Source organism: Telopea speciosissima, chromosome 3 (genome assembly GCF_018873765.1).
Source record: "Telopea speciosissima isolate NSW1024214 ecotype Mountain lineage chromosome 3, Tspe_v1, whole genome shotgun sequence".
NCBI lineage: Eukaryota > Viridiplantae > Streptophyta > Magnoliopsida > Proteales > Proteaceae > Telopea > Telopea speciosissima.
Window position 1 is genome coordinate 66,812,739 of NC_057918.1, and position 12,694 is coordinate 66,825,432.

The 12,694-nt window shown below is 38.0% G+C and overlaps 1 protein-coding gene across 2 annotated transcripts in view; it reads left to right on the plus strand.

The window, feature by feature from the left end:
- Window positions 1-754: 754 nt before the first annotated feature.
- Window positions 755-12,694, plus strand: part of LOC122655716 (DNA mismatch repair protein MSH1, mitochondrial) — a 75,024-nt gene continuing 63,084 nt past the window's right edge. Inside the window, exons 1-8 of one of the 2 annotated variants that reach the window (XM_043850007.1) lie at window positions 755-1,065; window positions 1,178-1,210; window positions 1,311-1,449; window positions 1,566-1,663; window positions 3,351-3,426; window positions 3,640-3,759; window positions 7,563-7,610; window positions 7,899-7,963. In XM_043850007.1, the coding sequence (XP_043705942.1) occupies window positions 938-1,065; window positions 1,178-1,210; window positions 1,311-1,449; window positions 1,566-1,663; window positions 3,351-3,426; window positions 3,640-3,759; window positions 7,563-7,610; window positions 7,899-7,963 (707 nt within the window). In that variant the 5' untranslated portion in view covers window positions 755-937. Of the gene's footprint in view, window positions 1,066-1,177; window positions 1,211-1,310; window positions 1,450-1,565; window positions 1,664-3,350; window positions 3,427-3,639; window positions 3,760-7,562; window positions 7,611-7,898; window positions 7,964-12,694 lie in introns of those variants that run through there. The other variant, XM_043850008.1, reaches the window with a different exon arrangement.

The window sequence follows — 12,694 nt, forward strand, 5'->3', positions numbered from 1 at the left end:
AGAGAGACCGAGAGAAAACAGGGAAGAAGATTACTCGCAAGTTTTTTTTGGAAATAAATGATGAATAATTGTTGAGTTTTGCTTTAGCATTTGATAGTGTATGATTGGTGCACATTGGATATTGGCATATGTTAGTGTGATTATTTTTATTAAAATTATTTTATTTTATTTTCCTTTCTTTTGGCAACCAAACACCAACAATATATATATTTTTCTCTCTTTTCCTTTCAGTTTATTTATTTATTTATTTTTTTCTATCCATTTCTACCCAACCAAACACAGCCTAAAGAGAGCATATAAAATCATGGTTTTAGTGCACGGTTGATCGTATCGGCCAAATTTGCCTTTGATTCTCCTAAAATGGGTTTTTTTTATGACTATTTTACCCCTTGTTCGTATTGTGTCACCGATACAATATCGACACCATTCCACGATTGATCACTTTCAAAACTTCACCCGGGATGATATGATACCGATACCTCAAACCATGTATAAAATGGTAAGAATAACTGTTTCGTTTTAATCCATATTAGTGTATTATGTATATAATATAATAGGTTCAATAGTGTATCCGTCACTATTCAGGTTTTAAAAGGTTCTATAAGATTCAAAACCAACGTTTTATTAATTTAATAAGCTATCAATGTTTCACCGAAGTTCTATCAAAAAAAAAAAAAAAACACGTCATCAATTCACATCCATTTGATTACTGATACGGTTATTGCTTATTACCCGCTTACCCCTGCCCTGACACTCGACAAGAATCTTGTCGGAGGCAATTCGGCTTTTCGGTTGCCTTCTGGCGGGAAGCGCGAAACGAGGGAAGTCAGGTTCTGAAACTCACTCAAAACCCCCTCATAAACCCTAGCCAGTGGTTTACTTCTTCTCCTGCTACAGAAGAGGAAGAAGCAAAATCGAGAATATTACCAGGAACACTATGCAGTGGATAACAACCAAAAATGTCCTCGTTTCGCTGCCTCGATGGCGTTCTCTCCCTCTAATGCTTCGTTCTCCTGTTAACAGACGAAGACTATCCGCTTCACTCACTTCACCAACATTTTCACTGTACACACACTCTCTCTGTTTCTGTATTTTGTTGTTTGTATTTCTTCTATTTGCCTTTATTTGCTACATTCTGCTTCGCAAGCTTGACAGATTGTCTACTTCTTCAATGCAGTTGTTGTGTCAGGAGCCACAGTACAGTTAAGAGGTAATTTCTTCGGTTATTTATTCTCATTTCTTGACTTCTACTGCGGCTTATCATGATTTTAGCATTTGAAGCGTGAGGTTTCTCTTATTTGCTGTCGCAGCAAACAGAGACAGCGGTTTCAATCTGTGAGAGTGCCGAATGTTTTGAGAGGAACCACAAAAGCAGCAGCTAAAAAATTAAAGGAATCTAGACCCCTTCTCGGAGAAAAAGATCTTTCTCACATAATATGGTGGCAGGAGGTATGTAGTCGGGTTCCATTGATAAAACATTACCCGTTTATCCACTTTTTTTTTTTATACTCACTCGGGTAATGGTGTAACTGTGATTTCTGTGTTGCCATGGTTTCTTATTGCAGAGGCTGCAGACCTGCAGAAAACCTTCGACCATTCAGCTCGTTAAAAGGCTCACATATACTAATTTGCTTGGCTTGGATGTTAACCTTAAAAATGGGAGGTGAGGCATCCTTTTGTCAAATAATCTACATTGTTGCATATGCATACCCTAAAATCTCGAACCTCCCCCATCCCCCGGTTCGTGCATAGGCACATACACACACACAGATACGGAGAAGGATCCCCAAGTCCTATGTTATTTTGTCCTTGATTTTGTTGGTGGAATGATCGACTCCTCTGGTCATTCTGCTTGTGTATTCTCTCTAGTGTATAATCTGTTTCCCTTAATTATATTTATTTTTTGGGATAACAAAAGAGCTATATCTGAGTTTCTATAGATTGAGAATCGATAAAAACACTGATTGATAGAGGATTATTGGTTAGTGATAGGATGGTGGTTTGGAACCCACATTTTAGAAGAAATTTGTCACCAAGGGGATGGTGTTAAAGACTCTATGAAGTTGTAGTAGTTATTTTGATACTGGTCAATGAAGATAAGAGGGCACAGAATAACTCCACATTCTCTTTCGTTGTTTTATACTTTTATATCACAAAATTTTAGCTAATGAACTATAAGGAAACCATTTCAATGTACATCATCGCATTGGAAAGTGGCAGCTCTTGATAAAATTTTGCCTATTGATTGGTGTCACCTTAGCTAACTTGGCAACTAAATGTGTTTTTAGCAAAAACAGAGAAGAAAATTTCAAACAAATTTTCATTTATTTTGAAGTAGCTATGGTTCGGTTTCCATAATTTTAGTTGCCTTTTGGAGTTGCCAATGTAACTTAGAAAGATACTAAGATGCAGTTTTCTTCATTGTGTGGGATCTCTTTTGGAACTATGGGGAGAATCATTGTAGGATGGTACCACCTGCAGTCCTTTGTGAAATTCAGAAAGAAATTGCGGATTTTTCAAAGAAATTGAGAGCTCGGTTTTAGGTATCGGCCGTGACTGATACCTATACCTAACTGATCCATATTGTCTGTATCAGTCAAAATGGTGTTTTTTTTTCTTCTCATTTTCGGTCGATTCAGACCCAATACAGTCCAATCTGTATCGGTATCTAGTGGCGACCGGTATTGTGAACTAAAACCCTGATTGAGAGTAAGTGCTCCTTTATGCAATTAGGAGATCCTTCATAGAATAGATATCATCTATAATGAAAGAACTTTTTCTGATTTGTAATTCTAGCTTTTGGGAGAACTGGAAGAATCTGATTTAGGAGAACTGAAAAATGGTTTTCCAGCTTCGAGTTCCTTTCCTTCCCTATGTATTGTTCATAAGGTTTTTTTCTTTTTATTTATTTTTATTTTTATTTTTGCCCCCTGAGAAGATGGAACAACAGGTTCACCTCCTTTGATGTATATTATCTATTCTCTTATATCAGTAACATTTGTTTGTTCCCTATCTCCCCCCAAGAAAAAGAAAAAAAATGCTTCAATTTGAAATGCATTTGTTAAACATGCTGATAGTTTGATTTCATGATAAACGCAACTTCCAGAGAAGGGTTTCATAAATATCTTCCAGATAAATTTTCTTTTTCCAACTAATTAAAATTAATCTTATGTATTATACGTTTCTTCTAAATAAAGACATGCATTAACTTTATAATGGTTCTGTCTATTCTATTGTTAACGTCAATCACATTTTACAGAAATCTGTTCTTAGATTTTTTTCTGTGTCTCTGGCTTCTCTGGTCCCTTCAGTATCCTATTAACACATGCTTTAAATTCGATTTAATGTAGTCTGAAAGAAGGAACACTCAACTGGGAAATGTTGCAATTTAAATCAAGATTTCCACGTGAAGTTTTACTTTGTAGGGTATGCTCTCTTTTCTCTATTCCCTCTCCCCCCTTGCCAAAATTTTTTTGCAGGGGTCCAGTGTTGATGGTGATATGATTATTTCTGTTTTCTCCAGAAGTTTATTTGGCTGGGGAGTTGTATTATGTCTGAGAAAATTGCCCTGTCTTTTCTTCTGTATTATATATCCATCTGGGGCCAGCCAGTCTAATACAGTAGAAACTTTCTTTTCAGGTGGGGGAGTTCTATGAAGCCATTGGAATTGATGCTTGTCTTCTTGTTGAGCATGCTGGTTTGAATCCTTTTGGTGGTCTTCATTCAGATAGTGTTCCAAGAGCTGGCTGCCCTGTGGTGGTATTGTATTTTCATCTGTGATATTTCTGTGTTAGTTTATCCTTAATTTAATAAGACTCTACATCCACTCCGAAACACACTTTTGAAAACTTTCCTTCTTACTTTACTTGTTGAACATGGGCCGCAGGTTGGGTTCATAGATAACTCTTACTTCCTAATTTCTGAGACAATATATTGTGAAATTTCCCATCTCAATTTGCTTGTATCTTATAAACCTCCCATTCTCTCCCTCAGTACCGCCCACCAGCCACCAGAAGGTATCAAACATACTCATTAAACAAAAAGCTGGATTTTATCTTTTTTTTTTTTTTGGGAGGTTTACGTGAAGCTTAAAAGCTGCTTCAGCATATTTATGAATTTCTGGATCATTTTTTCAAAGAGTATTAACTGTTTGGGTTAATCAAAGCCTCCCAAAATGATGATTGTGTCATCAGCATACTTAAGTATGGTATGATGATCCTCTTCTCCCCTGTGCTGAAGGCTTTGGCTAAGTGCCTAATACCAGGATGACGGACATAGAAGGGGTAGAGGACGCTGTGAACTGACCAATCCTCATGATCATAAGCTGTTGTCTTCAACTTGTGAACCATTTTCTCATGCTGAATAATTGTGCTTCTTAATTGATCAAAGGTACTTATGAAGAAAACACACTCCCTATTTTATAACATGGTCCCAACGAGGCTATACAGTACAGATGACATAAGACATATCATTCTACAAAAGAGTTATAGATCGATACCAATTTTAGAAGTCTGCATGTTCTTGAACTGTGAATGGAGAGAGGATGATAAGATAATTTTTTTGATTTCTCTTCAAACCATCCTATCAGCCGGTTCAGGCTCTGATATTCCTTTCTTGCTTGATGCTTCAAGGAGTTGCTCCTAACAGCACACCGCATTTTTCTTTCCCTTTTACTAAATCTCTGACTCTTCCTTAATCATCACAGATTAATATGCTTGGCATTAGCCAACTCGTCCCTAGCCCCCTTGAGAATATAACACTAGACTTGAAAGGAGAACTGGCAAAGTACCGTCAAGAGGGGTAATTGCTTTGAAAATAATGTTAAGAATTTTCTCTCTTTCTATAAATGCACTTAGGTAATGGTCTAAAGTTTGACCTGTTGGCTATTGCTCTATTGATATCTCAACTTTCAATTGTTTCCCAACTTCTTTTAGCTAATGTGTTGTTATATTCCATTTGTTTTCCTTCTTAAAAGAAATCAATATGGTTTTTTTACGTACTATTATTTGTTTGACAAGAAACGCTTCTATTGTTGAGAAAGAATCAAAGAAAAATAGTACATGCCTTACAATGGAAGACCCCTAAATTGATAGATTACCAGTCCCCATCATTGAAAGAGAACTAGAGACAAATTATTCTACCCATCTGTTGACACTGTGACTGATAAGCATGCCCACAACACATCCTTAATCAGAGTAATTTGCCTTGCCAATAAAGGAAAGTAGTAAACTTTCAGCAGGGATACTAGACAGTTTCAATGTTTAACCAGGTCTTTGTGTCTCCCATTGACCATCATTCACCTTCCACATCTAACTACATTTCTCTAGATCCTTCATTTTTCCAGAGAGTCCAAGAACAAACCAAAGCTTACAGCTCCACCGTTGTCAGAGTGTCGATACTCTTACAACTTACCCCTCCCTATCTCTAAGTGCACCACCAGTACCTGATGGGCCCAAGTTGTAAAGGGAGGAACCATCAACTTCAACCAAACCAGTTAGAGGTTGGGGACTGAACTGCAGCAATGAGATCCCTAGACCTTGCAAAGATCAAGGTGCTCAATTGTTACATAAATAGCTAACCATTGTATCCTTGAATTTGTCTCAAATAGCCAACTATTGAGCTACAAAGATAATATTAGTACATTCCTCCATCAGACTTTCCTTGGATGCAAGAGAGGTCACCATACTTGGGAAACAAAAGGAAATAAGATGAAGAGGTGGTCTACTGGCTTTTCATTCTCTTTGCAAAGAGGCAAATGTGGGAAAAATGCAAATGAGGCTTGTGGGAATAAGGAACCACCTCCGTTGTCTCGAATGGAACATATATCAGGTCATAACCTTGTTACCGATAATCTCCTAGCCTAATGCCTTACTTCTGGACAGGCAGGTCATAGGTGCCCTTTTGGGGGGTTGGGGGGGGTGGGGAAGGGGGGACGCTTCACTTATAAATGAAAAAAGCTTCTTTGTGTCTGTCTCATCCTCTTAGTAGTCTGAACGAGAACATGATATGCTGATTTGGCAGAGGAAGAATCATCGCTATTTAGTGTCCACTTTGTCTAATCATGGTTCCCATAAAATGGAATACTTCTTGAAGCTGAAGGTGATCTAGGAGAGGTTGAATGCTCTCTCTCACTGTGTTTATATGCCTCTCCTTAATTGTAGGCTTGAATGAAGGTCTTAGGGACCACTTTTTCTTGCCATTAGAAACAACAACAAACTCAGCCTTATCCCAACTTAATGGGGTCAGCCACATGGATCCAAACACAACAAGGAAAGCTGCGTTCTAGCACCCAAAAAAAAAAAAAGGAGAGAGAGAAAGAAATGTAAAATGTGGAATGCCAAATGAAAGATGCAATATGCTAGATGAAAGATACTAAGGGGGAAGAAGCCCAGCCCAGCACGATAAGAGAGTCTCAGCTAAATGGGGTCTGCAACATGGATCCTTGCCCTCCAATAGGCCCTATCCGAGGTCATACTTGGTACAAGACCTAGGCTATACATGTCCTTCCTCACCAATTCTCCAATTTCTTGCCATTAGAAATTGGATACAATTCTATGGAAGACTTGTAAGAAAATTTCCCTGCAACAGATCTCTCTGAAAGTTCATTCTCTCCCATAGTTGTCAACGTGTCGCCTAGGCATCCAAGCACCCTTTGTTGGAAGAGTGCCTTGGTTGCTTAGGCACTGCTTTGACACCTTGTTGGTGTCACCTTGATTTTTTCCATCCTCCAACACGTAGGATTTCCTGGACGCCATGACAGTGACGTTCTCTCCAGATTTCTTCGTCAATCTAAACGGTGTCTCATCATTCATCAGGGGAAGGACATTCCTAATACTCTTCCATTGGATTCTAAGTTTTTCTCTAGATTCTTGACGGTATAATTTGGACCTACTTTCTGAACACCACAACACATTTTTGTTCCATGGTAGATCTTCAAAACCACTTAGCTAGAGGAGAGAATTTTTCTGAAAAGTATTTTCTCTGCCTAATTGTCCTTTCTCTTTTGCAAGCTAACAGTCTGACAGTTTCTATGGTGTTCTCTCTTCTTTTCCCCGGTTCCCAAAGAAAGTTTCTTATATTTCTCTCAATTTCATTCACCACTTTCTGAATTCTAAATACCGAGAGGTAATAGGCGTGAAATTTTTCGAAAGATGGTTATATCAAGGTTACCCTTCCACTATATGAGATGTAATTTCTTTCTGAAGAGGTCAATTCTTCGAATACTTTTTTCTACAAGGGTTTCCAGGATGAGTTAGATCTAGGTTATTTCTGGACCCGAAGGCAAGGCAAGATATTTCCATTGGTCAAGATATGGTAATGCAAGTTTGAGATGCCATGAAGCCCTCTAACTCTCCTTGATTCAAGTTGACCCTAGCTACCAAAGATCCCTCTAAGTTAACCTTCAGCCTCACAATTTCTTGAAACCATCAGATTTATATTTTGACTAGATTTTTCCATCACTTCTCAATTTTATTATTTTGTAATGTAGTGATTCTTCTAGTTCTTTATCTCTCTTATTAGCAATTCTTTTGTGTAATTTGGATTAAATGTTTCTGTTGCAGAACTTACGACAGACTCTGGATGACCTGACACGAAGTGGGTATTCTGTTGTGAGTAAACAAATCCCTCTTTGCTGATTCGAGGCTTTGAGTTGTACTTTATGCACTCTATTAAATCTCTCATTGTAGTGGAAACCATGTTTGTTTTTAGTTGTGGCTTTGGTGAAAAACATTCCCTTATACCTTGATTGAATTCTTGAATCATTTGATGATTGTTCTTCTTCATTCTAGTCTCTAGATTGCATCTCATTCCTACACTTTATTTGGTGTGTTTCTTGGTGGGATTGGTTTATTAGTTGGGGTAATCCACTGTGTTTTGACATTATTTCCTTCTTGCAGTGCATAGTTGAGGAAGTTCAGGTTCCAACTCAAGCTCGTTCTCGTAAAGGTCGTTTTATATCTGGGTAATCAATGATTTATAACTATGAATTATTAACTTGCTTTATCAATATTTTGTTTGAGAGTCATCACGGTTCTTTATTCCTGCTTGGGTCGTGTAGTTACTGTCCACTTATTTGGTGCTTGGCTGCTAAACCCCATGCATCTGATGATCATAGAAGGAAAACTTGAAGCATCCTACTCTTAATCTCTATTGTGTTTGCAAGTTAGCGATAAGTTTGTTTATTAAATGAAGGGAGAGAATTTCCCACGATGCCCGAGTACTAATTCAGGTGTATGGGAGCCCCCCCATTACGAATCGTCAAATAGGAGGGATTTATGGAAAGAGAGAGAGAGAGTGTGTAGGGCGCTCATTTATGTGAGAGGGTGTGTCAAACAATCCGCACAGTAACGGCGTGTGATTCTTTTCCCCTTGAATGAAATCGCAAAAAGTAATGTTTTTTTACTGGCAATATAATTTATTAAAGGTCAAATCAGCGCTCCTTTTATGTTATTTGACATTAGAATTAGAATTTAGAAGACTATTTGTTTTAGGGTTATTTTTCATTAAAATGTATCACTTCTGATTTTATCCATCGTTAGAATTCCACTAGTTTGCTTCTTTTCCACTTGCTTTACTTGAAAAGAGACATTTCTGTTATTTATTAACCCCCTGACAAAATAAATAAATTAAGTTTCTGCTTTTTTTTTTTTTCCGGTCTACTCAATCTTATGTTATATGAAAAGGTTTTTTTTTTAAATGTTATCTGAAAAGATATTTTTGTCTCTCCCACTCACTCAGATTGTCCTAAACAAGCTGGAATTTTATAAAATTGCTTTACTAATGTATTATACAAGTACTAGGTACCACTGTAAACAAGCAAAGAAAATCTGGTTTCCATTCTTATTACCTATGCCGATATCTTAGCCACAGTATTCCTTATGCTGCAGTTTTCCCTTTCGATGCCCAGCAATATGCATTTTGCACTTTAGCTTGTGATGCCTTTCATATTGCAAGTATTGTCATGGTCGTCATGATTTATGATGACTTGCAGTGCCATGTGTACCAAAAACCTTCTTCAGTTAGCAAGGACATGCGCTTTTGTTTGGGCTTGTTGTTGGTGTTTGTAGTGTATTTTGTGTTGTAATTTTTTGAATTTTTTTTAGAAATGTACTAGTTAAGTCTAATTTTTGATGAACCAACTAATGCATTTGCATGGTTAAAGAATACGCGCTTATGTGAAAATGTGAAATAGTGTAATTAAGTCAGCAGTTGGTCATAGAAATATGGTGTTGTCCTAGTATATTATTTCTTGTTTGTCTTTTTTTGGTTTCTTTGAAAATGTTTGAACTGGGTGAATTAATTGGGAGCATTTAATGCTCACTTAGTCGCTTCTTCTATGTCCTCTTATCTTAGGTTGTCATATGGCTTGTGCTAGATTCTGCCACTTATGTGATCCCAAAGGCTCTTTGGTTACCTGTTTCTTATCGTGAAAGATTTTTTGTCTAAACTTCCATGGTGCTCAAGGTTGTATGGTCTATTTCTTTGTTGTTAGGTCAGAACTCAAAAGTAATAATGCACTGATCTGCCAGTGAAATATTAATTCATTAATTGGTTAGAAGAGGCATTGGAACGGTTCTATCTTTAGTAGGAAGAAGATTAATAGAAGATATCTTCGTATGAGTTCATAATGATGGGTGTTGGAATATGGGTATATCGTGTGACATGGGTCGATCCATTCCTAGTTCCATTCTAACTCTATTTAATTAGTTGGAGTTAGAGTCATATTTGTAATAGGAGCCCTATTTGTAATAGGTTCCAGCTTTACTATTATAAATACATATCGTGGAGGGCTATCATTGTAAGCCATTCACTTATTTCTACATGGTATCAGAGCCTAAATTCGATATCTGAGAAATAATTCTGACCTCCTCCATCGTCTCCCTCCACAATTGATCTCTCCTAGATCAACTAATCCATAGTCCTAAAACCCGAAACCAACCGAGACCCTTCTTCTCTCTTCTCTTCTCTAGTTTCCTTTGTTTCACAGGGGCGGTACTTGGAGGTGATCAAACTATGATCTAGTGCCTGCCCTAGAGCCTACCTCCTTTCTTTTATCCTTTTTTTATGATCTCCATGCACAGCGAGATCCCTGTTTGAAGTTTAGAAGACCTGCAGATCTGTTTTTCGAAGCACTGCAGAATTCCTCTCGAGAACTGCAACTTCTTCTTGTTCGAAGATCTGCAGACTCCTTTTTTGTTTGAAGACCTGCAGTTTTTTTTGTTGAAGAGATTTCTTATTGAAGACCTGCAGCAGTTTTTTTGGGAAGACCTGCAGAATTTTTTTTCTGCAGAAGTGCAGTTGTTTTATACTTGAAGACCTGCAGATTTATTTCTGTAACTCTGCAGTTTATCCTTGTTCGAAACAAATCTGCAGTTGTTTATTTACACAACCTACAGATTTTTATTTTTGAAGGCCTACTATTTTTTGCCTACTGCAGAATTTTCTGCAACTTTCTGAATCTTTCAGTTATTGAAGATCTCACAGTATGCCTGACTCAGATGCATCTACCATTACCACTGACCAATCCTCTACACAGGGAAACCATCATGACTATCCCTCTTTTCCTGTTAGCCCGATAAAGCTCGATGGCACTAATTACTTACTTTGGTCTACACAAATGTTTCTTTCCATTGATTCAAGGGGCTATAAGGGATATATATATGGTACCACTGTCAAACCCAGTGAAGCTGGTCCATTACAAGACAAGTGGAGTTCCAACAACTCTCTTGTTATGGCTTTTCTTCTTAGTGCAATGACTCCATCCATTGCCCGTGGCTATACACTACTTGATTCAGCCGCAAAAATTTGGAAAGCTGCTAAAGGTACCTATTCCCAGGTAGGGAATGATGCACAAGTTTATGATATTCAACGAAAGATCCATGCAACCAAACAGGGTGAACTTACTTTATCTGAATACTACTGTGAACTCTGTAGCCTGTGGCAAGAGCTTGACTATTATGATAACTTTCAGCTTGATTGTCCTTTTGATATTACCAAATTTCAGCTTAGGGAGGATAAATTCAGAGTATACACTTTATTGACTGGCCTTAATGTGGAATATGATCAGCTTCGGTCTCAAGTTCTGAATCGTTCACTTTTTCCCACTTTGGAGCAAGCCTACTCTATGATACAATTGGAAGATACTCGTCATTCCACCATGTCACCACCTACACAGCCAGAGAGATCTGCTTTACTGTCTTCTAAGGATAACTCTTCTAGTACACGTTCCTCGTCTGAGAAGGAACCTCTTAAATGTACTCATTGTGGAAGGGAACGACATATTGTGGATTTTTGCTGGAAGTTGCATGGTCGGCCATCTGACTCTTCTAATGGTGGTGGTCGTGGTCGCGGTAGAGGCTGTGGTCGTGGTGGTCGTGGTGGCACACAAGCCCATCTTTCTGAAGCTACTGAAACAGCCCCTACTACCACACTTTCTGCAGAGGAACTTGCGGTCTTTCGTCGTATGATGACTAACTTCACCACTTTATCTGCACCTGGCTCTACCTCGACTGTGGTTCCTTCTTCTGAATCGAACCTTGTTCTCTCCAAACCAGGTATTTCTTTTGCTAGTCATTGTGCTTGGCATTATCTCATCCTTGGATAATCGATTCCGAGCATGACACATATGAGTCGTCCAATTTATTTTTCCGTTATTTTCCTTGTTTCGGCAAAGATAAAATTAAAATAGCCGATGGTTCTCTTTCCTCTGTCTCCGGGAAGGGAGCCATCCATTGTTCTCCTTCTTTATCTTTGTCCTCTGTTTTACATGTTCCTAAGTTAACTTCTAATTTGCTTTCTATTAGTAGTTTGACATCTGATCTTAATTGCAAAGCTATTTTTTATCCTTCACATTTGTGTCTTTCAGGACTTGGGGACAGGGAGAACGATTGGAATTGGTAAAATGCGTGGTGGTCTTTACTTGCTTGACGATGATCTTATCTATAATACTGTCAATAAATCTGGACAGGCTCTTACTGCTACTTCCGCTGAACATCATTTATCTGAATTGCACCGATGGCATCGTCGACTGGGACATCCACCTTTAGGGACCTTAGCTAAAATTTTTCTTGCTTTATTTCAGCATTGTAACCCTCACTCTTTATTATGTGAGGCTTGTGTTTTTGCAAAACAAACTCGTTCTATTTATTCTAGTTCAAATAAAAGATGTTCTAAGCCTTTTTCTATGATTCATTCTGATGTCTGGGGTCCCTCACGTACCTCTTCTATTTCTGGTTTTAAGTGGTTTGTCATCTTTATTGATTGTCACACACATACCACTTGGGTTTATTTGATGCGACATAAGAGTGAACTTTTTTCATGTTTTAAAGTCTTTTATAGCATGGTTCAAACTCAGTTTCAAGCTACCATTCAAACTCTCAGGAGTGACAATGGTCGTGAATATTTAGATGGAGCCTTTCAATTATTTCTAGCTACTCAGGGTATTATTCATCAAACCAGTTGCGTTGATACTCCACCCTAAAATGGAGTGGCTGAACGCAAAAATAGACATCTTCTTGATGTAGCTCGCTCTATTATGTTTGAAATGCATGTTCCTTCTCATTTTTGGGGAGAGGCTGTTTTGACAGCTGGCTATCTTATCAATAGGATGCCCTCTCGGGTACTTGACTATAAGTCCTCTCTTGATCTTTTCCAGGGGTCTTCCACCTATATTATTCCTCCAAAAATTTTCGGA